The sequence below is a fragment of the Mustela putorius genome, unplaced genomic scaffold (assembly GCF_011764305.1).
Source record: "Mustela putorius furo isolate JIRA1106 unplaced genomic scaffold, ASM1176430v1.1 tig00000196_pilon_pilon_pilon, whole genome shotgun sequence".
NCBI classification, from domain to species: domain Eukaryota; kingdom Metazoa; phylum Chordata; class Mammalia; order Carnivora; family Mustelidae; genus Mustela; species Mustela putorius.
Window position 1 is genome coordinate 5551089 of NW_025421310.1, and position 25886 is coordinate 5576974.

The following is a 25886-nucleotide window of genomic DNA, read 5'->3' on the forward strand; positions in this document are numbered from 1 at the left end:
TTGTTTTTCAGAGTCCATAGTCTCTCATGGTTCACGTCCCCTTCCAATTTCCCTCAACTCCCTTCTCCTCTCCATCTCCCCTTGTGCTCCATGCTATTTGTTATGCTCCACAAATAAGTGAAACCATATGATAATTGACTCTGTATTTAAGTCATGCTTAAACTTTCATTCCTTACATCTACATTTTATACATATATTGGTCATTTCTGGCCTCCTTTCACTCTTCAATTTTATTTGTGTATATATGTAAATTTTGCTTTCTTTGCAATTTTGAGATCAAGTGTCTTAATCTCAAATTAGTATCAAATCTCAAACACAAAGCAAAATTCACTCAGGAACAAGCAGATCACCCCCACCCCTTTTATTTCCTTTTCTGTTTTCATTTCTGACCTCTTCGGATTTGTATAGTCTGTATTCAGCTTCGGTCATATTTGATATTTTTTAGAGATTTTACTTATTTCTGTGACAGAGAGAGATCACAAGCAGGCAGAGAGGCAGGCAGAGAGAGAGGGGGAAGCAGGTTCCCCAGTGAGCAGAGAGCTCGATCCCAGAACCCTGGGATCATGACCTGAGCTGAAGGCAGAGGCTTAACCCACTGAGCCACGCAGGCACCCCATATATTGGGTATTTTTGATTCTGCTCACTCACTCATCCATTCTTGTCTGGGCAAAATGACTCAAAGTGAGAATTCACAACAAAACAAAAAACCAGAGGTAATGTTCTCCGCCACAGATGTAATCCATATGGATACCAGTAAGATGTCAGAGATGGAGCTCTGGATAACGGTGATCAAGTTAATATCTGGGCTTGAAAAAAGACTAGAGAATGCCTTAGTGCAGAAATGAGATATAATCAGGCCAAATTAAAAATGCTCTAGCAGATGCTGTCTAAATTGGATGCTCTAACAGTGAGGGTAAAGGAGGCAGAAGAAAGAGTGAGTGATGTCGAAGACAGGGTGGTGCGAAGGAAGGAAGCTGAGGGAAAGAGAGGCAAACAATTAACAGCTCGTGAGGAGAGGCCTTGAGAAATCAGGGATGTTATGAAATACACCGACATCAGAATTATTGGGAAACTGGGGGTGGGGGCAGAAGGTGTATTTGAGCAACCAGAGCTGAGAACTTTCCTAACCTGGGAAAGGAAACAAGCATTCATGTCCCAGAGGTAGAGATGACCCCTCCCCAAATCAATATAAAAATAGATCAACACCCCAACATGTAATACTGAAGCTTGCAAATTTCAGAGATAAAGAGAAAATCCTGAAAGCAGGTTGGGACAAGAAGCTCCTAACCTGTGGATGTAGAAACATCACCCCAACATCAGACCTGTCCACAGAGACCTGACAATCCAGAAAGGGCAGCCGGGACACATTCAATTACTAAATGAGAGGAACATGCGGCCAAGAATCCTTCACCCAGCAAGGCTGTTGTGCAGAACTGATGGAGAGGTGAAGAGCTTTCAGGACAGATAGAAACTGAGAGGACATGTGACCACCAAGCCAGCCCTGCAGGAAATATTAAGGGGGATTTTGTGAAGCAAAGAGAGAGCCCAAACGTAACATGGACCACTAAGAAACAATCTACAGAAACAGGACGTTACAGGTGATACAGGCTGAGTGATATTCCATGGTATATATGGACCACATCTTCTTTAATAGTGACTCTGAATTAAATGGGCTTAATGCTTCAATCAAAGGACACAGGGTATCAGATTGAATAAAAAAGTAAGAGCCATATGATAATTGACTCTCTCTGCTTGACTTATTTCACTCAGTATAATCTCTTCCAGTCCCGTCCATGTTGCTACAATAACAAAAAGCATGGAGGACATGGGGAGTTAGACAGAAGGGGGTTGGGGTAAATTGGAAGGGGAGGTGAATCATGAGAGACTATGGACTCTGAAAAACAATCTGAGGGGTTTAAAGTGGCAGGGGGTGGGGTGGGAGGTCGGGGTACCAGGTGGTGGGTATTATAGAGGGCACGGATTGCATGGAGCACTGGGTGTGGTGAAAAAATAATGATACTGTTATGCTGAAAATAAATAAATAAAAAAAAAAGTAAAAGCCATCCACATGTCTAGAAGAGACCAGGTTTGTTTTTTAAATTTAAATTCAATTAAGCAGCATAAATACATCATTGGTTTTTTTTTTAGATGAGGAAAAGTGGTTTTATTACATTTCATGTATTCTCAGCATCTACCATTCAACAGAAGTGCCCAAATACTGTTGTTGTTGAATTTAGAAAGCTAATCAATGTAAATCATTAAAGGCATATGTTCTCATTTGTCTCAGTCAGTATAGATCCTATGTCTGAATTTTGCTTTTAATGTCTGTATTCTTTTCAGTGTTCCAAGATTCATTGTTTATGCACCACACCCAGTGCTCCATGGGATCGCTGCCCTCTGAACACCCACCACCAGGCTCAACCATCCATCCCAACCCCCTCCCCTCCAAAACCCTATTTGTTTCTCAGAGTCCACAGTCTCTCATGGTTCATCTCCCCCTCCAATTTCCCCCAACACTCTTCTCCTCTCCATCTCCCCATGTCCTCCATGTCATTCCTTTTGCTCCACAAGTAAGCAAAGCCATATGATAATTGACTCACTCTGCTAGACTTATTTCACTCAGCATAATCTCCTTGAGTCATCATTAGTTTTTTTCCCAAGATTTTATTAATTCAAATCAAAACCACATTGAGATACCACCTTACACCAATTAAAAAGGCAAGAATTCATCTATTGAAGGTCATCTTGGCTCTTTCCACAGTTTAGCGGCGTGGCCATTGCTGCTATTGTTAGGGTCCGTTATCAAAGGAACAAAACTGAGACAAAGTAAAAATTATGCAAAGCTCTATTTTATGCCAGCATTAGAAGTCAGACTGACCGAGGAGGGCCATCTTGAAGAGAGCGACCACCCCCAGTCTACAGGCTCAAGAATCGACTGGTCAGGGCCACCTCTAAAGAGAGCAACCCCTCCCAATCTTACAGTCTACCTTTTATTGGGTGAAACTGCAACCCATATCTTGGTATCTCAACCCACCGGATTTGTGTGTCTCTTGCTGATTGGCCAGTTCCATCTGGTCTAGTGACGTGTTATTTAAGATTACCCCATACCAGGAACTGTTACAAAGAGTACTTTGGGGGAAGGCTTAGTCAGTTAACATATTCAGTGTGAATAATAAGATGGTCATCCTTCCCAAGATGGAGTCATTTTGGTTTGGACAAGACCTTCTCAGTGTTACAAACAGTACTTCCTACTGATTAGATGTCTCCATCTGGCCTGACTCGTCCTTGTATTCTGGGCTGTGTTATCAGGAACTAGATGACTACATTTTATTGGTTTCCTGGACTTGCTCTTAAGTAAGTTTCTCTGGGGGAGGATCAATTTAAGTTTACTGCACAAACAACAAAATGGCCATTTAACCGAGATGGAGTCGCTCTGGCTAAATAGGTCCTTACAGCAATGAACATTGGAGTAAAGGTGGCCCTTCTTTTCACTACATCTGTAACTTTGGGGTAAATACCCAGTAGTGCAATTTCTGGGTCATAGGGTAGCTCTATTTTTAATTTTTTGAGGAACCTCCACACTGTTTCCTAAACTGGCTGTACCAATTTGCCTTCCCACCAACAGTGTAGGAGGGTTCCCCTTTCTCTACATCTTCGCCAACATTTGTTGTTCCCTGTCTTGTTAATTTTTGCCATGCTAACTGGTTTAAGGATTGGTTGGTACCTCCAATTATATGAACTGAATGCTGTGCTGAATACAAATGGTCTTAAGAAACATACTTGGATCATCCCCATCACAGAGAGAAGGACTTCAAGTTCTCACCTTTGAAGATGAAGGCCAGGTGCTGATTGCTAACCATGGCTTCATGAATTGTTGGAAACTCCATTTTATTTCTGATGAGCTTTTGTATGCATTATGAATTGTTGGTGTGTTTTATCAAAAGCTTTGTCTGCAACTGTTGAGATTATTTATTAATTTTAAATTTTTATTATTATGTTCAATTAGCCAGCTTATAATACATCATTTTTGAATTTTGATTTATAGTTAACATGTGATATTAGTTTCAAGGGTCCATCATAGTGAATTAGCATTTATATACATTAGGCAGTGCTCACTCTAAGAAATCCAATTACCATGTGTCACACAAAAAATGATTACAATGTTACTGATTATATTCCCTAAAGTGTAATTTTCACCCCTGGCGCTCATTTATTATGTAACTGGAAGTTGGTACGACTTAATCTCCTTCACCTTTTCAACCATCTCCCCATACCCCTCCCTCTGGTTTGTGAGATGGTCATTTTTACATATTCTGTTAATGTATCAGATTATATTGATTGAGTTAAACTACTCTGTTCCTTCCCTCCCCCCAAAATCCAGTGTGGTCATGATGTAGAGTACTATTGCTGGATCTTATTTGTGAACGTTTTGTTTAGACATGGACATCTAGGTTTACGTGAGAGAAATTTCGGCCCCTTTTTCATTCTGTAATTACCTTGCCAGTTTTTTTGGTGTTCACGGTTCCCTGGCCTGATCCAATATTGCTTCCTCCCTTTTTATTCTCAGGAAAGGTTTGTGTAATTTTGGTGTGTGTATATGCATGTGTGTAACCATGTGTGTGTTTCCTCAAGGGGTAAGTGTTTGGAGCAATTGCCAATGAAGCTTACTCAACAGACACAAATATAACAAAATGATTCTCCCCATGCAGTTAGCTCACACTTCCATGCCATACCACAGCTGCCTTTCTTGTATGTGACGAGAACATTTAGATCTACTCTCTTTGCAACATTCAAGAATAGGATACAGTGTTATGAGCTGCGGTCATCATGCTGTATATGAGATCCCCAGATCTTGTGGTCTTACAACTGTAGAGACCTTGTTCTTCTTCTGTCTATAATCCTGACCAACACCTCCCCATCTCCACAGTCCAGCCCCGCCAGCCACCACTCTGACTCCAATTCTCTCAGTCTCCACACACTTCAGATGGGGGACAGTTTAATCACAGTCAATGCATTCAATGTATTCATAAGGTGATACATAATTTCTACTTCTCCATCAATTTAGTAGCTTCTATTTTGAGAATTTTACCCACTTCATTTACATGTCTCAAATATCAGCATAAAGGAGTTAATAATGTTGCATTCTAAATTTAAAGTCTGTAGGATGGGATGCCATCCTAATAATGATGTGTACCTCCTCCCTCTCTCTCTCTTTCCTTGGTTTTGTGGCTAAGATTTATAAATGTGACCATTGCTTACAAAAAGGAACACTTTCAGCTTCATTGATTTTTCTCTATTTTTAAATTTGTCCTCATTACTAGCTATGTCTTGTCTTTATTATTTTCTGCCTTCTACCTTTGTTTGGAATAACTTGCTATTCTTTTCCCAAATTCTCAATAGAATAGGTTCTGTCATTAATTATTTGAGTCTTTTTCTGTTCTAATAGATTAGTTCTTGGTTCTTATTTTCCCATTTCATAGATTTGATGTGTAACATTTACACTGTCCTTCAGTGTAAACTTTCTCTCATTTCCATTTGGATTTTCTCATTTCATTCATGGGTAATTGGGAAGTCTGTTGCTTTGATTTCCAAAGTGTAGGGGTATTACTATCTTTGATGGCAGAATCAGTGACTCCCAGAGGGTCCCAGGAGTTCTTGCTGGTCCAAGTGAAGAGTCCAGGCTGGCTGGGGTCATCATTAGGTGACACTCACTGTGGGCAACTCCTGTGCCTTTCAGGGTCCCTGTGGTCGCCCTCCATGGAGTGTGGTGTCAGGACCCCTCCTGGGCTAGTGCATGGCCAGAGCAGCATATACACTGGGCTCTGCTGTGGGCTCCCCTAATTGGGATGGAGGGGATGCCCTTGTCTCCTGTCTGAGAGTCAAGGGATGAAGCTGGGTGTAGGTTACATCCTGGGGGGTGTCATATGCAGCAACCTGCAGTGGGGAAGAGAGGGGAGGTTTGTGATTGAGGAGGGGGACCTTGAATGCTTGAAGAAGAAGGGACCCACCTGACAGTCCGTCTGCCTGTTTTCCTCTGCTTGTCTGTCCTCCGAGTCCAGTAATCCCTCTGACACAGGGAAAGGAGAAGTGGCCAGTCCCCACCTGAATCTTGATCTTGACAGGCTCACCTGGATGTACGTCGGTCCTTGGGGGTCTTCATTTTGTGTGTTCTGCTGTGGACAGACAGTGAGGGGGAGGGTTGTCTCCTTGATTCCCCTCGACAACCTCAGACAATTTTCCCCATGGTTGCCAGAGCGATGCTTCAAACTTTGCTGCCCATTAGGTCACGTTCCTGGTGAACTCTCCAGGGGCTTCCTGAGCCTTGGGGCGTGTGATTCAACTCTGGCTCTGATTCTATTCCGGACAGAGTTTCTTGCTCATTTGGTTGCAGCTGCATGGGCCATGCTCCTGATAAAGCATGCTTCTGCCTCAGGACCTTTGTACCTGCTACTCTGTACCCTGCTTTATTTTCCTTGGCCACACGTTGCTCTCGAGGATGCTGCCCATTTCCGTGCATATTGTCCACCACCTACAAACTCATGGAAGGTGGTCAGATAGGTCACAGCTATGCCAGCAGCACTAGGTGGGGCCTGGCAAATGCTGGACTCCCTGTGTCTTTTGCTGGCTGAATGAATGAAGGGGCTTAGTGACCAGTGGAAGAATTTCTTCATGCACCCTCTTGAGACGTGGGCATGCACCCCAACAACCAGAAGTCAGGCAGTGGTTGGGGAGCCAGATAAGAGGAGCAGAGAGGAGGACCCACGAGATCACAGTGGGCTGATCCTGGGTGCCCAAGGAGTGTGAGGGCCTCTGAAGGACACTACTGAGATTGGGTGGTGTGAGGACACAGAAGCGTCCACTGGATTCTGTTTGGTACCACAAGGGCCCTGGGGTCTGCACGAGGGTTGGGAGTCTCACCTGATGGTTCAGCTCCACCCCCTCCTCAGGCTGAGTGTCTTGCATGGCAGCATCTGCTGGGACAGAACGGGGTGTGTCCCTTGGCAAGTTCCCTGAGCCCTCCTCTCAGGGCTACAGACTCTGCCCTCCTCCTAGTTAGGACATCTGCCATCCCGGGGCTTCAGCAGTGGGCTGAGGGGTATGTGGGAATTCAGTCCTCAACCCCTCCCCAAGACCCTCCCAGCCCACCCCCAGGGCATTCCCCCTTCATCTCACAGAAGCTCTCCTCCTGGGTGGCAGCAGCTGGGCTGGAGCTGGGGAGGAGACAGTGTGTTAGGGGGCATAGCAGGGGCAGGTGGGTGGGAGTCTGGGGGACTGCGGGCAGGAGTTACCTGTCATGCAGGCCTCTGTCCTTGGGCTCTGGGTCTGCAGCCCCTGCAGGACATTGAGAATCAGTGTCCCTCTAGGCTGGGAGGGCATGACCCCCCCCCTTTTGATTCCAGGGAAAGGCGCCCTTCACACATACTGTCTGGGTGGTTCTCCATATCTCCAGAACAAAAGAGGGGAAAACTTTCAATTGGCACGTGGGGGCCAACCTCAGGGTTTCTTTTTAGGTTCTCTGGGTTGAGATTCTGCACAAGTGTCCTCCCACGCTGGCCTTTCCCACCACTCTGGTTTCCCTCTGGCCGCTGCCCTGAGCCCATCTTTGTTCGGCCCATGGAGCCGCCACCACTCCTGCAGCCCATCATGCCCTTCCCTTCTCACCCAACTTCCTGCCTTTGCTCTGATGCCTGTGTCGAACCTGGAGGCAGACGAGGAGGCTGAGCAGCAGGATGAAGGCCACCACGGCCACGATGAGGATGTACAGGTACCAGTGGGGACCTTGGGCAGGAGCTACACCATTAATGAGCCAGTGATGCCATTTAACTGAGCGCCTGCTGTGTGCCAGGAACCTGCTGGGCTCTGTGCACTCAGCTCTGTATCCATCAACGATCACCCAGCAGACAATTGCTGCCCCTCCACCCACCCCACAGACAGAAAACTGAGACAAAGAGAAGAGGTCATTCATGTGTCTCAGGTCGCCCAGCATGGAGGCGGCAGGGCTGGGACTAAAACCCAACCATGGGTTTCCTGTGTTCTCCTCATGCTGTCTCCTGTGCAGACACCAGCTCGGAGTTCTGGCCCCCATCTGGGGCACAGCCTGTCTCTGCATCTTCTTCCGGAGCTGATGGTCCTTCCAGATTGCCCGTATTACCTGAATGCCCCCAGCCATTGTCATCCCTCCCCTCCCCCTACAATGTCACTGTCATTGTTGCGAAAGGACCCATAGATCACTACCCGGGGGTCTTCACCGTGAGCCCTCCTCTCCCAGGATCAGAGTCATGGTCTGATGGGAAATCTACTCTGTCCACGACTCTCTCCTTTACACTTGGGGAAACTGAGGTCCACACAGGGGAGGGGCATGTGCCAGCCAGCACCTCCGGAGGCCCTTGACCTGAAGGGGCAGCTCAGCCTCCGCTCCCCATGGACCCACCCACTAAGGCTGACAGAGACCATCATTCACCCTCAGAGCCTCCTAGGGTCAGCAAGGGTGAAATGAAAGGCCTGTAGAACTCCCCACTGCACTTGCCTTCTCCTCCCCTACTGGGCCCCTCCACCTCCCTCTGCCATGACCACCCCGGCCCCCTCCACCAGCCTAAAAGCCCCTGGAGTCCCAAGGTCTCCCTGGCATCTCTGAAAGCATAGAAGAAAAGCCACTGGACAGCAGCCCCTGTGACTCACAGTCAGCTGAGCCTGGCTCTGTGGTTGTGGGACCGGGACCCATAGAGGGTCCTGGGGAAAAAACAGAAGTGTGGGGCGGGGAGGGAGGCTGGAGCTTCCCCTGACTCCTTATCGCTGCACACACTCTTCCTCCTCATGTGCCCTGTGGCCCCAAAGGCCCTCCTCCACCAGGACAATTCTGGTGCTGTGGGCGAGGGTTGGGCAAGGGTGGGAAGACCCTGTTTCCCTCCTGCACTGTGAGTAGACCCCTCTGCTGACATTCCCTTGGAGCCCCTCACTTCCATCCTAGACCAGAGCCCTCATGGACACAGGGCCCTGAAGACAATGTTGGGACACAGAGGGGACAGAGTCAGCAACTCTCACCTGAGACCAGGAGCTCCAGGGGGTCACTGGGCTGTGACAACAGATAGGGGGAGGTGCTGGCAGAGCCGTAGCACCTGTAGGACCCCCCGTGGTCTGAGGTCACAGGCATCAGGGGGAATTCAGCCCGGTGCTGCCCAGCTCGGTACTGTGATCTAAGACGCAGCAGGGGATCAGCTACTCCCTCCTTGGTCAGAAGGAAAGTGTCAACAGAGCTCTGTGACTGACACAGCAGAGTCACATTCTCTCCTGGGGCCACCATGCGTCGTGGCTGCACCGAGAGGGAGGGTGTGTAGGGCAGCTGTCCTAGGAAGAGGAAGGGGGGGTGAGGGGCTGTCCAGCCCTTGTTCTGAACTGAGTGTCTGTGTCCTCCGAGTCTGTCTCTTCCCATCCCCTGTCCCTCTCTGTCTCTCCCTCCCCCCGGGCCCCCTCACCCCAATCCCAGCCACCACCACCTGGGCTCCCCTGGCAGGACCTGTGCAGCGTCTGGATCCTGACCAATGCCGTGAGCCCTCACCTGTGAGCAGGATGTCCAGAGGGTCACTGGGGGCCGACCACTCGGAGGAGAGGGTGTATCCACCGTAGCACGTGTACCGGCCCCCATGGGAGGGTTTCACAGGGCCCAGGGGGAAGTCTGCCCCAGACAACCCAGCCTGGGGCTGCTTGCCAAGCTGCCGGGGAGGGTCAGGTGCCCCCTCTTTGGACAGAGCGAATCTGTCATAGCCAACATCAGAGCGACACTGGAGGGTCACGCTCTGTCCAGGCATCATTAGAGAGCCAGGCTGGGTCAGCAGGGTGGGCTTCCCTGACACACCTAGGAGAGACCAGCAGTGGATGGCAGGAGCTGTTTTTCCCCACACTTCCCTTCTCCCGTCCTGACACCCGGGTCTCACTGTCCATACCCTCCGTGACACTGACCTGTGAGTCCCCGTGGTCCCCTCTCCCACCCTGTCTTTGGGGCATGGGTCCTTTTGCAAAATGACAGTGACATTGTAGGGGGAGGGGAGGGAGGACAATGGCCGGAGGAATTCAGGTAATAAGAGCAATCGGGAAGGACCATCAGCTCTGGAAGAAGATGCAGAGACAGGCTGTGCCCCAGATGGGGGCTCTGGGCCCTGGGAGCAGAGTCCCTGTTAACTGTCAGGTGCCTCAAAACACAGATGGGGCAACAGTCAGACTTTCTCACCTAAGACCAGCAGCTCCAGGGGGTCGCTGGGGTCCGACCACACCTGGGGGGTGTTGCTGTAATAGCCATAGCATCTGACCGTCCACCTGAGGCTAGGGGTCACAGATCCAACAGGGAACAGGGCCTGGGTACCCCCACGGGGGGCTGGCTGGGAGTTCAGGGCCCAGGAGGGCTGGCGCTCTCCTTCCTTCATCAGGACAAATGTGTGGAATCCCATCCGTGAGGCACACTGGAAGGTCACGTTCCCTCCTGAGGTCACAACAGGGCTGGGCAGGGCTGAGAGGCTGGGTTGGCCATGGGATCCTAGGAGAGGAGGATGGGGTGGTGTTCAATCAGGCTCAGACCCCCAAGGTATCCCCAGGCTGGTCTGTAAGAGGGAGACACCTGAGAGCCCACCCCCTTCCTGAGGGCAGAGTCTGGGGCTGGGACCCTGAGTGGGCTCACACCTGTCACCACCAGCTCCAGGGGGTCACTGTATTCTGACCAGTCATTGGGGCGTTCATAGTCACACCGGTATCTTCCTGCATATACATCTGTCATGTATGTGATGGAGAAGTTGGCCTTGTACCCGGACTCCAGTGGCTTCCGTGTCTCCCAATTCCATGAGTCCCCCTCTTTATGCAGGTGGTACTCCTGGGCCTCCAAGCTCCCCTGACACCAGATGGTCACAGGTGTCCCCCAGGGCATCACAGAGCTGGGCTCAGCCCAGATGGTGGGTTTGGGGAGTGTCCCTGGAAGGAAACAGAGGCTGGGACACAGCCCTTCCCCATCCCCTGGTACCAGCTCAATGCCAAACCCCCAGAAGTGCCCCTGGGTCAGCCCAGAACTGCTGTTCTACATGCCCAGCAGCCTGCTGGGTGACCCCTGTCCCTAGTGAGGAGGTGGGACTGGGGCCTTTGGGGACAGACTCACCTGCCTGTGCTTGCATCCTGGGGTCTTCACTCAGCCCTGGAAGACAGTCCGTGTCAGAGGTTTGCCCCGAATCCTAGCAGAACCCCTTCTGCCCATGAGCCTCCTGAGCCTGGGGTCTCTGACAGACCAGGGCTTGACTCTGGGGTGGCTTCCTCCCAAATAAGGACTCCCTTTCCCTCCTCAGATCTTACCAAGACAGAGCAAGGCCATGAAGGTGGAGGTCATGGTGTCTCATCTCCCTCACTCTGGCTGTACAGAGGGTGAGACGACTGTGCCAGAGGGTGAGACCACGGTGCCCACAGGACATGCAGACATACAAGGTGTGGTTCTCAGAGGTAGGTGTCCTATCATGGGGTTGTCACGTATGCAGGATATGACAATAGGAAGGTGAACAACCCCTGCCTAGGGTCCTAGCCTGGCTCTGGTGTCCATGACGGTGCAGTGGGGGAACCCTTGGGCTCCCTGTGTTGCCCAATCAAGTGAGGAGACCAGGGCAGGTCCTTCCCTCCCAGAGCCTCCCCCATGGGTCTCCTTTATCACCACAACCCTGGTCCTCACCATGGACAGGTCCCCAGAACCAGAGCTGCTGCAGAAGACATGGGTTCCTGCTGTGCTGGGGAGCTCAAGTCAGCTCAGACACTTGTGTGATGTCTCCGAATGGCTCAAGTTGAGATATTGGTGGCAATGAACCAGAGGAGAAATAGACGCAAAAAGGGAAGGGAACACAGACCGTCTCTTGGCCCTGGAGTGTGGGCTCTCTTTCTGTCACAGTCTCCAAGGACTTCTGTGTTTTCCTGTAACATGGTCCACACCCCATTCATGGGAAAATGCCTCTTTGAGTCCCTCCTGGCTCTTTGTTGCCCCCTTGTTCCAGGGACAGAGACATCCTCCTCACCCTGGGGTCTTGCCTGTAAGCTATAGGAAACAATACTTGGGTGAGTGCTCTGATATGAGAGACAAAGCTGATTCTCATGTCATTACTACTCCTGTGTCCACTGCCCTAGTGACTGTGAGCACAGTGACCTGGTCTGTAGCATGCTATCCTCACTCTACTCCTCAGAGTGGTTGTGAGGTCAGTGGGACCTAGATTGTGCATGGGATGACTTTTGTTAGATTCCTGACCTGATTAAGAGGGGTGTGGTTAAGACCAAAGGTCCATGTGTCAGACCCCACAGTCAGGTTAGATCATTGATCATTGTGATAAGTCCCAGGGAAGACTGAGAGAAAACGGTGGGAATTATGAAAAACAAAAGAGAGAAAACTGTGATCAGGAGTTCTCCACAGGCTGATGACCCAGTAGAGCCCCAAAATGCTCAAGAGACTTTATTTTATACTTCAATAACAAGAATGTTTATTAGGGAGATTGAGGTTGGAGGACCACAAGTGCCAGGTGACCGCCTTGCTTCCAAGCAAGAGACTTTGCTAAAGCATATTTAGAGAGGAGCTCAAGGTCTGTGTCAGCATGACTGTGAGAGCTAATGTGATCCCAATCAAGTAGTGAATGAACTGCAGGGATTGAGAGAGCTAACCGTTGGCTAGACTCCTGAGACTGCAAGGACCCTGTCAGCTTGCAGTTGGTTCTCCACATCCTTGAGAGACCCCATAGTTCTTAACACTGAGAAATGCTATTTACAATGTTTCTGAAATTAGTAGAAACAGGTATTTGCAGAAAATGAGAAACAAAATTTTCTGAAATTGACACAGACCACAACAGAAAAAGAAGTGAAAGCTGAGTGAATGCCAGTGTCTGGGATCAAGTTGGGGGTCATCAAATTTGATTTTTGCCTCTGTGTGAACAGAACAGGCATCCACATTATCACAAGCAGGAAGGGCATCCAGTGTCTCACTGACTGTGGAAACAGTGTGATCCTTATACCTTGTGTGGGGTGGGTCCTGGCATGTCTATGCCCAATAACCCAGTCCAGACATCAGCACTGAGCCATGTCCCCTGTGTGTGTGTGTGTGTATGTGTGTGTGTGTGTGTGGAAGAGTTTTGTCCAGTGAAACCCTGCACAGGCAGCTGTCCATATGTGAGGGTGCGGCTTCCATGGCAGTCATCCCTGCCAGACACATCCGTGCTCAGATGCTATGTTGGGACAGTAGATGCCAGAGGTCAGTGGGGCTGTAACCACCGACCCCTTACAGTTCTGAGCTTCAGGCCACCCGTGGAAGCAATTGTCTCTGGAACTCAGGGGTGTAGGAGGTGAGTGTTCAACATGAATGGACATCAGAGAGGGACCCCAATGTTATAAGGAGGGCTCAGGAACATTGTGTGCAGACTCATCAATCATAGTCCAGGACATGAAATGGTAGGAATATAGGAAACTCATTTTATGTTAAAAATGTGAACTACACTGTACACAAAGATGAACTCGAAATGGATAAGAGACCTCAACGTGAGACAGGAATCCATCAGAACCCTAGGGGAGAATATAGGCAGTAACATCTTCAATATCAGCCACAGCAACTTCTTTCAAAATATGTCTCCAAAGGCAAAGGAAACAAAAGCGAAGATGAACTTTTGGGAATTCGTCAAGATCAAAAGCTTCTGCACAGCAAAGGAAACAGTCAAGAAAACAAAGAGGAAACCCACGGAATGGGAGAAGATATTTGCAAATGACAGTACAGACAAAAGGTTGATATCCAGGATCTATAATGAACTTCTCAAACTCAACACACACAAAACAGACAATCATACAAAAAAATGGGCAGAAGTGATGGAAAGAAACTTTTCCAATGAAGACATACAAATGGCTATACGACCCATGAAAAAATGTTCATCATCACTAGCCATAACGGAGATTCAAATTAAAACCACATTGAGATACCGCATTACATCAGTCAGAATGGCCAAAATTAGCAAGACAGGAAACAACATGTGTTGGAGAGGATGTGGAGAAAGGGACACCCTCTTACACTGGTGGTGGGAATGCAAGTTGGTGCAGCCTCTTTGGAGAACAGTGTGGAGATTCCTCAAGAAATTAAAAATAGAGCTTCCGTATGACCCTGCAATTGCACTCCTGGGTATTTACCCCAAAGATACAGATGTAGTGAGAAGAAGGGTCATCTGTACACCAATGTTTATAGGAGCAATGGCCATGTTTGCCAAACTGTGGAAAGAACCAAGATGCCCTTCAACAGACAAATGGATAAGGAAGATGTGATGCATATACACTATGGAGTATTATGCCTCCATCAGAACGGATGAATACCCAACTTTTGTAGCAACATGGACGGGACTGGAAGAAACTATGCTGAGTGAAATAAGTCAAGCAGAGAGAGTCAATTATTATATGGTTTCACTTATTTGTGGAGCATAACAAATATCATGGAGGACAAGGGGTGTTAGAGAGGAGAAGGGAGTTGGGGTAAATTGGAAGGGGAGGTGAACCATGAGAGACTATGGACTCTGAAAAACAATCTGAGGGTTTTGAATGGGTGGGGAATGGGAGGTTGGGGGAACCAGGTGGTGGGTATTAGAGAGGGCACGTATTGCATGGAGCACTGGGTGAGGTGCAAAAACAATGAATACTGTTATGCTGAAAAAATAAATTAATTTTAAAAATGTGAACTACTGAAAAATGGAGCACATTGAGTGTTTGTAGAAATAATGAAGTTATATTATGGAAAGAAGATGGAAATCAGGAAGTGAGTTAATTCAATTCTCTGGAGGTAAAAGAGAAAAACAAAAACTTACTGTGACTGATCCTTCCATCTGTGAGAAGATGCAGCTGAAAGGCAGAACACGAAATTGGAAGACAACACTGAGGATGCTTTGTCTGATGCCAGACAGGCTGAAATGAGAACATGCAGATACCCAGGGAACAGGGGGATGGTGGATACCATGAGTCTGGAAAGAGAGCAGTGAGGAATGTGTGAGGCAACAGTCCCAGGGGCCAGTGTTCAGGTGTAAAGAGACACAGATAGAGCATCAGCCTGCTGGTATGCATGGATGTGTCCCTGAGATCTGTGTCTCCATATCTCCTGATAAAGCAAAGGAAGTTGACAGGAGTCAGAGCAGAAGCTGAGCAGAAGAAAAAAGCAGAGAGATTTGGAACATGCGCTTATACAGAATCATGAATAAGGGATGCTTTACTCACCCAAGGGAACTTGAAAGGACAAAGGTAAAAGCGTCGGCAGGGCCCATATCCTCAAGCACAAGGATACAGGGACTTGGTGTAGCCTTGGGCTTCATCTCTGTGAGGGAGGAGGAGAGTCCCCCAGCAGGCGTGTTCCCAACTCCTTATCCTTGGGTACTGTCCTGTACCTGGAATAAGGCAATGTTTTCTAACTTTTTCTTTTTTTTTAATCTAGGAAATCAAAGATTATTTTATTTATTTATTTACTTACTTACTTATTATTTTCATTTTTTTCTGACTTTTTTTCTTAATTAATTTATTTTCAGAAAAACAGTATTCATTATTTTTTTCACCACACCCAGTGCTCCATGCAATCCATGCCCTCTATAATACCCACCACCTGATACCCCGACCTCCCACCCCTCCGCCACTTCAAACCCCTCAGATTGTTTTTCAGAGTCCATAGTCTCTCATGGTTCACTTCCCCTTCCAATTTACCCCAACTCCCTTCTCCTCTCTAACACCCCTTGTCCTCCATGATATTTGTTATGCTCCACAAATAAGTGAAACCATATGATAATTGACTCTCTCTGCTTGACTTATTTCACTCAGCATAATCTCTTCCAGTCCCGTCCATGTTGCTACAAAAGTTGGGTATTCATCCTTTCTGATGGAGGCATAATACTCCATAGTGTATATGGACCACATCTTCCTTATCCATTCGTCCGTTGAAGGGCATCTTGGTTCTATCCATAGTTTGACGACCATGGCCATTGCTGCTATAAACATTGGGGTACAGATGGCCCTTCTTTTCACCACATCTGTATCTTTGGGGTAAATACCCAGGAGTGCAATTGCAGGGTCATAAGGAAGGTCTATTTTTAATTTCTTGAGGAATCTCCACACTGTTCTCCAAAGAGGCTGCACCAACTTGCATTCCCACCACCAGTGTAAGAGGGTGTCCCTTTCTCCACATCCTCTCCAACACACGTTGTTTCCTGTTTTGTTAATTTTGGCCATTCTAACTGGTGTAAGGTGATATCTCAATGTGGTTTTAATTTGAATCTCCCTGACAGCTACTGATGATGAACATTTTTTCATGTGTCTGCTAGGCATTTGTATGTCTTGATTGGAGAAGTGTCTGTTCATATCTTTTGCCCATTGTTTGATATGTTTGCCTGTTTCATTTGTGTTGAGTTTGAGGAGTTCATTATAGATCCTGGATATCAAACTTTTGTCTGTACTGTCATTTGAAAATATCTTCTCCCATTCCTTGGGTTGCCTCTTTGTTTTTTTGACTGTTTCCTTTGCTGTGCAGAAGCTTTTGATTTTGATAAAGTCCCAAAAGTTTATTTTCCCTTTTGTTTCCTTTGCCTTTGGAGACATATCTTGAGAGAAGTTGCTGTGGCTGATATCGAAGAGATTACTGCCTATGTTCTCCTCTAGGATTCTGATGGATTCCTGTCTCACGTTGAGGTCTTTTATCCATTTTGAGTTTATCTTTGTGTACGGTGTATTAGAATGGTCGAGTTTCATTCTTCTACTTATAGCTCTCTAGTTTTCCCAGCACCTTTTATTAAAGAGACTGTCTTTTTTCCACTGTATATTTTTTCCTGTTTTGTCGAAGATTAATTGACCATAGAGTTGAAGGTCCATATCTGGGCTCTCTACTCTGTTCCACTGGTCTATGTGTCTGTTTTTATGCCAGTGCCATGCTGTCTTGGTGATCACAGCTTTGTAATAAAGCTTGAAATCAGGTAACATGATGCCCCCAGCTTTATTTTTGTTTTTCAACATTTCCTTAACGATTCGGGGTCTCTTGTGATTCCATACAAATTTTTGGATTATTTGCTCCAGCTCTTTGAAGAATACCGGTGGAATTTTATTCGGAATAGCATTAAAAGTATAGATTGCTCTAGGCAGTATAGACATTTTAACAATGTTTATTCTTCTGATCCAAGAGCATGGAATGGTCTTCCATCTTTTTGTTTCTTCTTCAATTTCTTTCATGAGTGTTCTGTAGTTCCTCGAGTACAGATCCTTTACCTCTTTGGTTAGGTTTATTCCCAGGTATCTTATGGTTCTTGGTGCTATAGTAAATGGAATCGATTCTCTAATTTCCCTTTCTGTATTTTCATTGTGAGTGTATAAGAAAGCCACTGATTTCTGCACATTAACTTTGTATCCTGCCACATTGCTGAATTGCTGTATGAGTTCTAGTAGTTTGGGGGTGGATCTTTTGGGTTTTCCATATAAAGAATCATGTCATCTGTGAAGAGAGAGAGTTTGACTTCTTCATTGCCAATTTGGATACCTTTTATTTCTCTTCGTTGTCTGATTGCTGTTGCTAGGACTTCTAATACTATGTTGAACAAGAGTGGTGAGAGTGGGCATCCTTGTCGTGTTCCTGATCTCAACGGGAAGGCTGCAAGCTTTTTCCCATTGAGGATGATATTTACTGTGGGTCTTTCATAGATAGATTTGATGGGGTTCAGGAATGTTCCCTCTATCCCTATACTTTGAAGCGTTTTAATCAGGAACAGATGCTGGATTTTGTCAAATGCTTTTCTGCATCAATTGAGAGGACCATGTGGTTCTTCTCTCTTCTCATATTAATTTGTTCTATCACATTGATTGATTTGTGAATGTTGAACCACCCTTGTAGCCCAGGGATGAATCCCACCTGATCATGGTGGATAATCTTTTTAATGTGCTGTTGGATCCTGCTGGCTAGGATCTTGTTGAGAATCTTAGCATCCATATTCATCAGTGATATTGGTCTAAAATTCTCCTTTTTGGTAGGGTCTTTGCCTGGTTTGGGGATCAGGGTAATGCTGGCTTCATAGAAAGAGTCTGGAAATTTTCTTCTGCTTCAATTTTTTGAAACATCTTCAGGAGAATAGGTGTTATTTCTTTTTCGAAAGTTTGGTAGAATTCCCCAGGGAATCCGTCAGGTCCTGGGCTCTTGTTTTTTGGGAGGTTTTTGATCACTGCTTCAATCTCGTTACTAGATATCGGTCTATTCAGGTTGTCGATTTCTTCCTGTATTTTCAAAATTTTTAAGATCTGAATAAAACTTTATTTTGGGGGTGTTCCAAGGTTCATTGTTTATGCACCACACCCATTGCTCCATGCAGTACCTGCCCTCCTCAATACCTACCACCAGGCTCTCCCTTCCCCCCCTACAAAATGCTCAATTTGTTTCTCAGAGTCTACAGTCTCTCAGCGTTCGTCCACTCCTCCGATTTCCCTCAATTCCCTTTTCTTTTTTCTACTCCTAATGTCTTCCATGTTATTCCTTATGCTCCACAAGTCAGTGAAACTCTGCTGGTCTCTTCTAGACAGCATGTGAATGGCTCTTACTTTTTTATTCAACCTGATACCCTGTGTCTTTTGATTGGAGCATTAAGCCCATGTAATTCAGAGTCACTATTAAAAGAAGATGTGGTCCATATATACAATGGAATATCACTCAGCCATCAGAAAGGATGAATACCCAACTTTTGTATCGACATGGACGGGACTGGAGGAGATTATGCTGAGTGAAAAAAGTCAAGCAGAGAAAGTCCATGATCACATGGTTTCACTCTTATGTGGAACATAAGGAATAGCATGGAGGACATCAAGAGAAGGAAGGGGAAAATGAAGGGGGTAAATCGGAGGGGGGGGATGAACCATGAGGACTTTGAGAAATAAACTGAGGGTTTTAGAGGGGAAGGTGGGGTTGGATAAGCCCGGTGATGGGTATTCAGGAGGGCACGTGTTGCAGGGAGCACTGGGTGTTATACACAAACAGTGAATCATGGAACACTGCATTAGAAACTAATGATGTACTGTGTGGTGACTAAATAACAAAAAATCTGCATAAGATTATCAGATTTACAAATCTATTCATTAGATGTGGCGAGTGCACAAAATCAATTTTTACGCTAAATGCTTGCTCAAATGTATACAATTATGAAATATTTCATAACTTACCTTACATAAACATGCAAAGAAACAGGAAAAGTCACAATCACAACTGCCACTTCCCAACAGCATTCGGGGGAAGAAGGAGGCACAAGTCTGCTTCCAGAGAGTGGGAGTAGGGGTCAACAGGTGCGGAGACTGCAGCCCATAACAACTCCTCAGTCCCGTATTTGTTAGATTCGAGATAACAATCAACAAAGGAGGAAGCAGATTATAGATAAACCAGATATGCCTGACCAAGCAGGATGGGGTTAGTGGTTGAGTAAAGGCATTTGAAGGAATCATCTAATTAACTACAGGTGATCTCTGGAGAAGGGGAGAAAACAGAAGTACCGCCCTGAGCAGGCACGCAACCCCAGCTGCTCCACTGCAAGGACATGTATCATCCTCTCCCCACGGGCCCCTGCTGTGCCACAATCAAGCATGTTTGGTCAGTACCTTGTTCTGAGGGACGGTTACACACAACTTTATCTTCATTCGTACATTCATTTACTTATTTATTTATTTTAAAGATTTTATTTGTTTATTTTTGAGAGAGAGACAGAAACAGAGAGAGGGGGACAGAGAGCCAACACAAATGGGAAGGAGGGACAGAGAGAGAAGCAGATTCCCCACTGAGCAGGCATCCTGCAACACAAGACTCCATCCCAGGGATCATGACCGGAGCCCAAGGCAGGTGCCTCACAGAATGAAACTCTAAGTCGCTCAAATCACAACAACAACAACAAAGGAAAACCCATTTATTCCTTGGAGTATTCCACCTGGCTACACCTCAAAGGCCCTTGAGCTCACTCAAAATGATGGTGTTGCTGGAAGATTCCACCAGGTGTCGCCACATGAGGACAGAAGAGCTCTGTGAGTCCAGAGAGGGTTCAGGGAATGGTTTTGGATTCATCTGTTCCAAAGTTGACCTGATTTTCACCCACTTATTTACTTATGAAAACAGAGTCTTTGGTTTTGGCTGAGGAATGGAGGACAATAGTGGACAATAGGGAAAAGGGAAATGGAAAGTGAAGGAAAATGTATCCCACGAAGCTGGACCAGAGCTGCCGCTGTAGGAAGGTATGAACCAGCCCTGCCTCATGTTACGAACCCTCAACTCACAGGGATGAGGAAGGAGGGGAAAGCCAGGATGTCCAACAATGCAGGAGGGAAAGCACCACAGAGCACGAGGGACGAGTCTAGGACAGGGAGCAGCCCAGGTGCACCTCCTGCACTTGAACCATGCTCCCCCTCGATGTTGTCAGCAGACAGATCAGAGAGGGTGAGCTGCAGGCTTTCCTCCAGATCCCTCTGGGCACCTGGGATGCATGCCCACAGCTCTGCCACATGGAATGGTGGCATTGCTCCCCCTTGTGTTTAGCTCCTGGCTGAGTCTGGAGTCCTTCTCTGGCTGTGCTGAGCCTCTAGCAGCAGAATCCCGAGGACCACCAGGATCAAGACAGCTACGCCCATGCGGGTCAGATTCTCCACCATGTAATCTCTGGAGTCTGAGGCTAGGAATGAGGACAGAGAGATTGCAGAGGGCAGAGAGGACCCAAATCATCCATATCCTGCATATCCACCCAGGGGACCTGCTTTCCCAGACAGGACACCCCCTCCATACAAGCCCCATCACTGGGATTTTCTCCTACTCACCACTGCTGGGGTCTGAGTTGTTTTGGGGTGGGCTCACGGTGCCAGCTGCTTCTGCAGGAAGATGGAAGCAGATGGAAGGAGCTAGAGACCCCTGTCTTGCCTGTCCTCTGCTCTGTGCCTTTATCCCTCAACCTGTCACTATGTGGTTTTTGTACAGTTCCTGAACTAGCCCTTCTCTGCTCTCCTGAGCCCAAGGCAGGTGCCTTGGCTTTCCTCTGCTCTCCTCACTGGATTCCTTCAGCCTCCTTGTTCTCTTTGATTTCAGACTCTGCTTCTGAGTCACTCAGAATAGATTCTGGCTGTGCCCCACCAGCTCAGGGTTGCAGAGAAAAATGGCCTCCCAGCACAGAAATCATCATGTCCTTGCATGTTCTCTGTTCTGTCTGGGACACAAGACCTCCTGGGCTCATGTCCCTGCAGATGACAGTTTCCACTTATTCAGTAGCCGAGGTCCCAGCAGCGTCCAAGGACGAGGGGCTGGATCCAGGGGCTCCTGACTGTCAGGAGAAGAGAGGGGCCCATGTCTGGGGTCGGGTCCCTGTCCCTCCATGTCAACCAGCTCCCTTCCTTCAGGGTCTGCACTTCATTCTGTACCTGCAGTATTCCTCCTTGGTTATGTTCATTAATTCATTTTTCAAATACTTACAGATACCACAGTGCTAGACATACACACACACACTCACACAGAGAGAGGGAGAGAGATCTGTGGGTGCCTATTTACAACAGACATATAAATATGTATCCATGGAAGGTCACAGTCAGTTACTGGGTCAGAGGAACACCCAGTTATTGCCTGCATGCAGTGTGGATGGAGATGGGAAGAAGAGCTACATAAGTAAATAAACAAATAAATAAATGAACAAAAAAAAATAAATGTGACTGATTGAAAATGCGCTAAGACCCTGGATTGCCCAGAGCTTGTGCCCCACAAGGACCCTGTGAATCCAGTCTGACCCAATGCACACAGGAGAAGGAGGACTGGTTTCTGAGTCTGGCGTCCCTGTCACCTGAGTTCCCTTTGTCATCATCTGCAAGTGCTGCTCTAGAAGGTGTGAGAAGCAGACACAGGGACACTGGACCAGCGTCCACACACAACGCAGAGTGGTCACCAACTGCATATGGACATGGGGTGCAGCCTCCCTGGGGACTCCTGTGAGCCTGGATTGACACTCCCAGGTCAGGTGCTCACCAAGGAGCATGGAGGTCCCCAGATGAGTACAGGGGCAGCCGAGCAGTGTCTGCAGGTGTGGAGGTTTCTGTTCTGGACACTGTACCGTCGGGCTGACACCGCGGATTGGATTCAGCTATGGAAGGACAGGAGGTGAGTAGGAGGCACTGTCCACTCACCATTGTCCTCACTCACCCCCCATGCAGCCCCTACTCCTTACTCTGCTGAGACTGAAGGTGGGGGACCCGGGTGCACACTGTGGATCTTCCCAAACTCTCCAGGGCAGGACCCTCCTCTGTGGAGACCCCTTGAAACCCATGTTTGTTATTGTGTCAGGCTTTCCTGAGACGTGTGTCCTGAGCTGACAGAGCTCAGACAGGACAGGGTCAGGGCCGCTCACCTGAGACAAGCAGCTCCAGGGGGTCACTGGGCTGTGACAAGAGGTAGGGGGAGGTGCTGGCAGAGCCATAGCACCTGTAGGTCCCCTCTTGGGCTGAGGTCACAGAACTCATGTAGAATTCAGTCTGGTGCTGCCCAGCTCGGTACTGTGATCTTAGACGCAGCGGGGGATCGGCTGCCCCCTCCTTGGACAGAAGGAAAGTGTCCACAGAGCTCTGTGACTGACACAGCAGGGTCACATTCTCTCCTGGGGCCACCGTGGGTCCTGGCTGCACTGAGAGGGAGGGTGTGAAAGGCAGTTGTCCTAGAGAGAGGAAGGGCAGGTGAGGGGCTGTCCAGTCCTTGTTCTGAAGTGCATCTGTCTGTGTCCTCCAAGTCTGTGCCATCCCATCCCCTGTCTCTCTCTGTCTTTCTCTTCCTGGGGACCCCACAGCCTTGGTCCTGGCCACCACCACTTGGGGGTCCCCTGGTAGGACCTGTGCAAAATCTGGGGTCCTGACTGATGCTGTGAGCCTTCACCTGCCAGTAGGATGTCCAGGGGGTCACTGGGGGCCGACCACTCAGAGGAGAGGGTATGTCCACCATAGCATGTGTACCGGCCCCCGTGGGAGGGTCTCACAGGGCCCAGGGTGAAGTCTGTCCCAGAGAGTCCAGCCTGGGTCTGCCGGCCAAGCTGCCAGGGAGGGTCAGGTGCCCCTTCCTTGGACAGAGCGAATCTGTTGTAGCCAACATCAGAGCAACACTGGAGACTCAGGTTCTGTCCAGAGGTCACAACAGGGCCCTGCTGGGTCAGAAGGGAGGGCTTCCCCGACACACCTGGGAGAGACCAGCCCTGGATGGCAGGGGCTGAGTCTCCCCGGGCCTCCCCTTCTCCTGTTCTGACCCCCGGGTCTCACTGTCCATCAACCTCAGTGATGCTGACCTGTGAATCCCCATGGTCCCCTCACCCACCCTCTCATTGGGGATCCCTGGGAGCATAGTCCCTGTTAACTGTCTGGCTCCTCAAAACACATATGGGGCAATAGTCAGACTTTCTCACCTGAGACCAGCAGCTCCAGGGGGTCACTGGGGTACGACCACACCTGGGGGGTGTTGCTGTAATAGCCATAGCATCTGAACCTCCACCTGTGGTTGGGGGTCACAGGGCCCACAGGGAACAGGGCCTGGGTCCCCCCACCAGGGGCTGCCTGGGAGACCAGGGTCCAGGAGGGCTGGCGCTCTCCTTCCTTCATCAGGATGAACCTGTGGATTCCCATCCATGAGGTACACTGGAGGGTCACGTTCCCTCCTAAGGTCACAACAGGGCTGGGCAGGGCTGAGAGGGTGGGTTGGTCCTGGGATCCTGGGAGAGGAGGAGAGAGTGGTGTTAAATGGGGCTCAGACCCTCACATTATCCCCAGGCTGGGCTGTGTAAGGGAGACCCCTGAGAGGTCCCCCTTCCTGAGGGTAGAGTCTGAGTCTGGGACTCTGAGTGGGCTCGCACCCGTTACCACCACCAGCTCCAGGGTGTCACTGGGCTCTGACCAGCCAGTTGGACTGAGATAGTCACAGCGGTATCTTCCTGCATATACATCTGTCATGTGTGTGATGGAGAACTTGGCCTTGTCCCCGGGCTCCAGTGGCTTCTGTGAGTCCCAATTCCATGAGTCCCCATCTTTACCCAGGCGATACTCCTGGGCCTCCAGGCTCCCCTGACACCAGATGGTCACAGGTGTCCCCCAGGGCATCATAGAGCCTGGCTCAGCCCAGATGGTGGGTTTGGGGTGGGTGCCTGGAAGGAAACAGAGGCTGGGACTCAGACCTTCCGCACTCCCAGGTCCCAGCTCAGCACAAAACCCCAAGACATCCCACTCTGTCAGCCCAGAGCTGTTGGTCTCCATCCCCCACTTCCTGGTGGGTGACCCCTGTCCCCAGTGAGGAGGTGGGATTGGGGCCCCTGGGGACAGACTCACCTGTCTGCACTTGGGTCTGGGGGCTCATACTCAGCCCTGGAAGAGAGTCCCTGTGAGAGGTTTGCCCCAAATCCTAGCAGATCCCCCCCTCCCCATGAGCCTCCTGTGCTTGGAGTCTCCAAGAGACCATGACCTGTCTGTGGGGCAGGTCCCTCCCATACTAGGGCGTCCCCTCCCCTCCTCAGATCTCACCGAAACAGAACAGGGCCGTAAGGGTGGGTGTCATGGTGTCTCCTTTCTCTGGTTGTGGCTCTGCAGACCGAGGGCCTACTGTGACCACAGGACAGACAAACACACAGGGCGTGGCCACACAGAGGCCAGTCCTGCCTGTCATACAGTTGTCACATCAGCAGCCTCATAGGAAGGGGAACGGCCCTCCCCAGGCCTAGACTGGCTGTGGTGTCTAGGACAGTGCAGCAGGGGGACCTCACCCTCCAGGTGAGGGGACCAGGGAAGGTCCTTCCCTCCCAGAGCCTCCCTCATGGATCTCCTTCATCCCCACAACCCTTGGTCCTCACCATGGACGGGTCCCCAGACTCAGAGACGCTGCAGGGAACATGGGCTCCTGCTGTGCTGGGGAGCTCATGTCAGCACAGACATGCGTGTGATGTCTCTGAATGGCCCAGGTCACAGTCACGGTGGCAATGAGCCAAGAGGAGAAAAACGGGCAATTAGGGAAGGAAGCACGGCCCCTCTCCTGGCCCCAGAGTGTGGGCTTCCTTTTTGTCACAGCCTCCAAGGACTTCTCTATTTTCCTGTGACATGGTCCACACCCCATTTATGGGCACAGGCCTGTGTGAGTTCGTCCTGGCTCCTCGGCGCCTCTTGCTGCAGGGGCAGAGTCGTGCTCCCCACCCTGGTGTCTTGCCTGTAAGCTGTAGGGAACAATATTTGGGTGAGTGCTCTGATATGGGAGACAGAGCTGATTCTCATGCCATTACTACTCCAGTGTCCACTGCCCAGGTGATCTTGAGCACAGTGACCTGGTCTGTAGCCTGCTGTCCTGAACCCCACTCTCAGAGTGGTTGTGGGGGTCAGTGGGACCTGGAATGTGGATGGGATGAATCTTGTTAGATTCCTGACCTGATTAAGAGGGGTGTGGTTAAGACCAAAGAGGTCCATGTGTCAGATCCCACAGTGAAGGTGGACCCGTGATGCATCTCTCAAGAGACACCATGAGCTGTTAGCACTCAGAAAAGCTACTCATGTTTCTGAAATTATTGACAACAGCCTATTTCAGAAAAGAGAAACAAACATTTCTGGAATTTGGGGACTTCAATAGAACAGAGGCCCAAACTGAGTGACCACCAGTGCCTGGGGTCAAGTTGGGGGTAGTCAAATTTGATTTCTGCCTCTCTGAGGTCAGGTGGGTAGCCAGGTCTTTACAGGCAGGAAGGGCATCCAGTTTCTGGCTGACTGTGGAAGTAGTGACCCTTCCACTTTGTGTGGAGTGGGCACTGACATGTCTATGCCCACTGACCCAGCCCAGAGGTCAACACTGAGCCGCATCCTGTGTGTGTGTGTGTGTGTGTGTGTGTGTGTGT

The 25886-nt window shown here is 48.9% G+C and overlaps 1 protein-coding gene across 1 annotated transcript; it reads right to left on the reverse strand.

Annotated features, from left to right (window-relative positions):
• Positions 1 to 4002: 4002 nt before the first annotated feature.
• Positions 4003 to 24854, reverse strand: LOC101670252 (leukocyte immunoglobulin-like receptor subfamily B member 3). Its single transcript, XM_045077264.1, has 17 exons — positions 24535 to 24854; positions 24343 to 24378; positions 23874 to 24161; positions 23430 to 23732; positions 22910 to 23281; positions 22392 to 22694; positions 20824 to 20874; positions 20557 to 20681; positions 10672 to 10876; positions 10226 to 10528; positions 9557 to 9853; positions 9043 to 9345; positions 7290 to 7332; positions 7174 to 7211; positions 6919 to 6974; positions 6009 to 6173; positions 4003 to 5934 (listed from the first exon to the last, which is right to left on the reverse strand). The coding sequence occupies exons 1-17, from the start codon at positions 24674 to 24676 to the stop codon at positions 5788 to 5790; spliced, it is 3177 nt and encodes a 1058-aa protein (XP_044933199.1). The 5' UTR covers positions 24677 to 24854; the 3' UTR covers positions 4003 to 5787.
• Positions 24855 to 25886: the final 1032 nt, after the last annotated feature.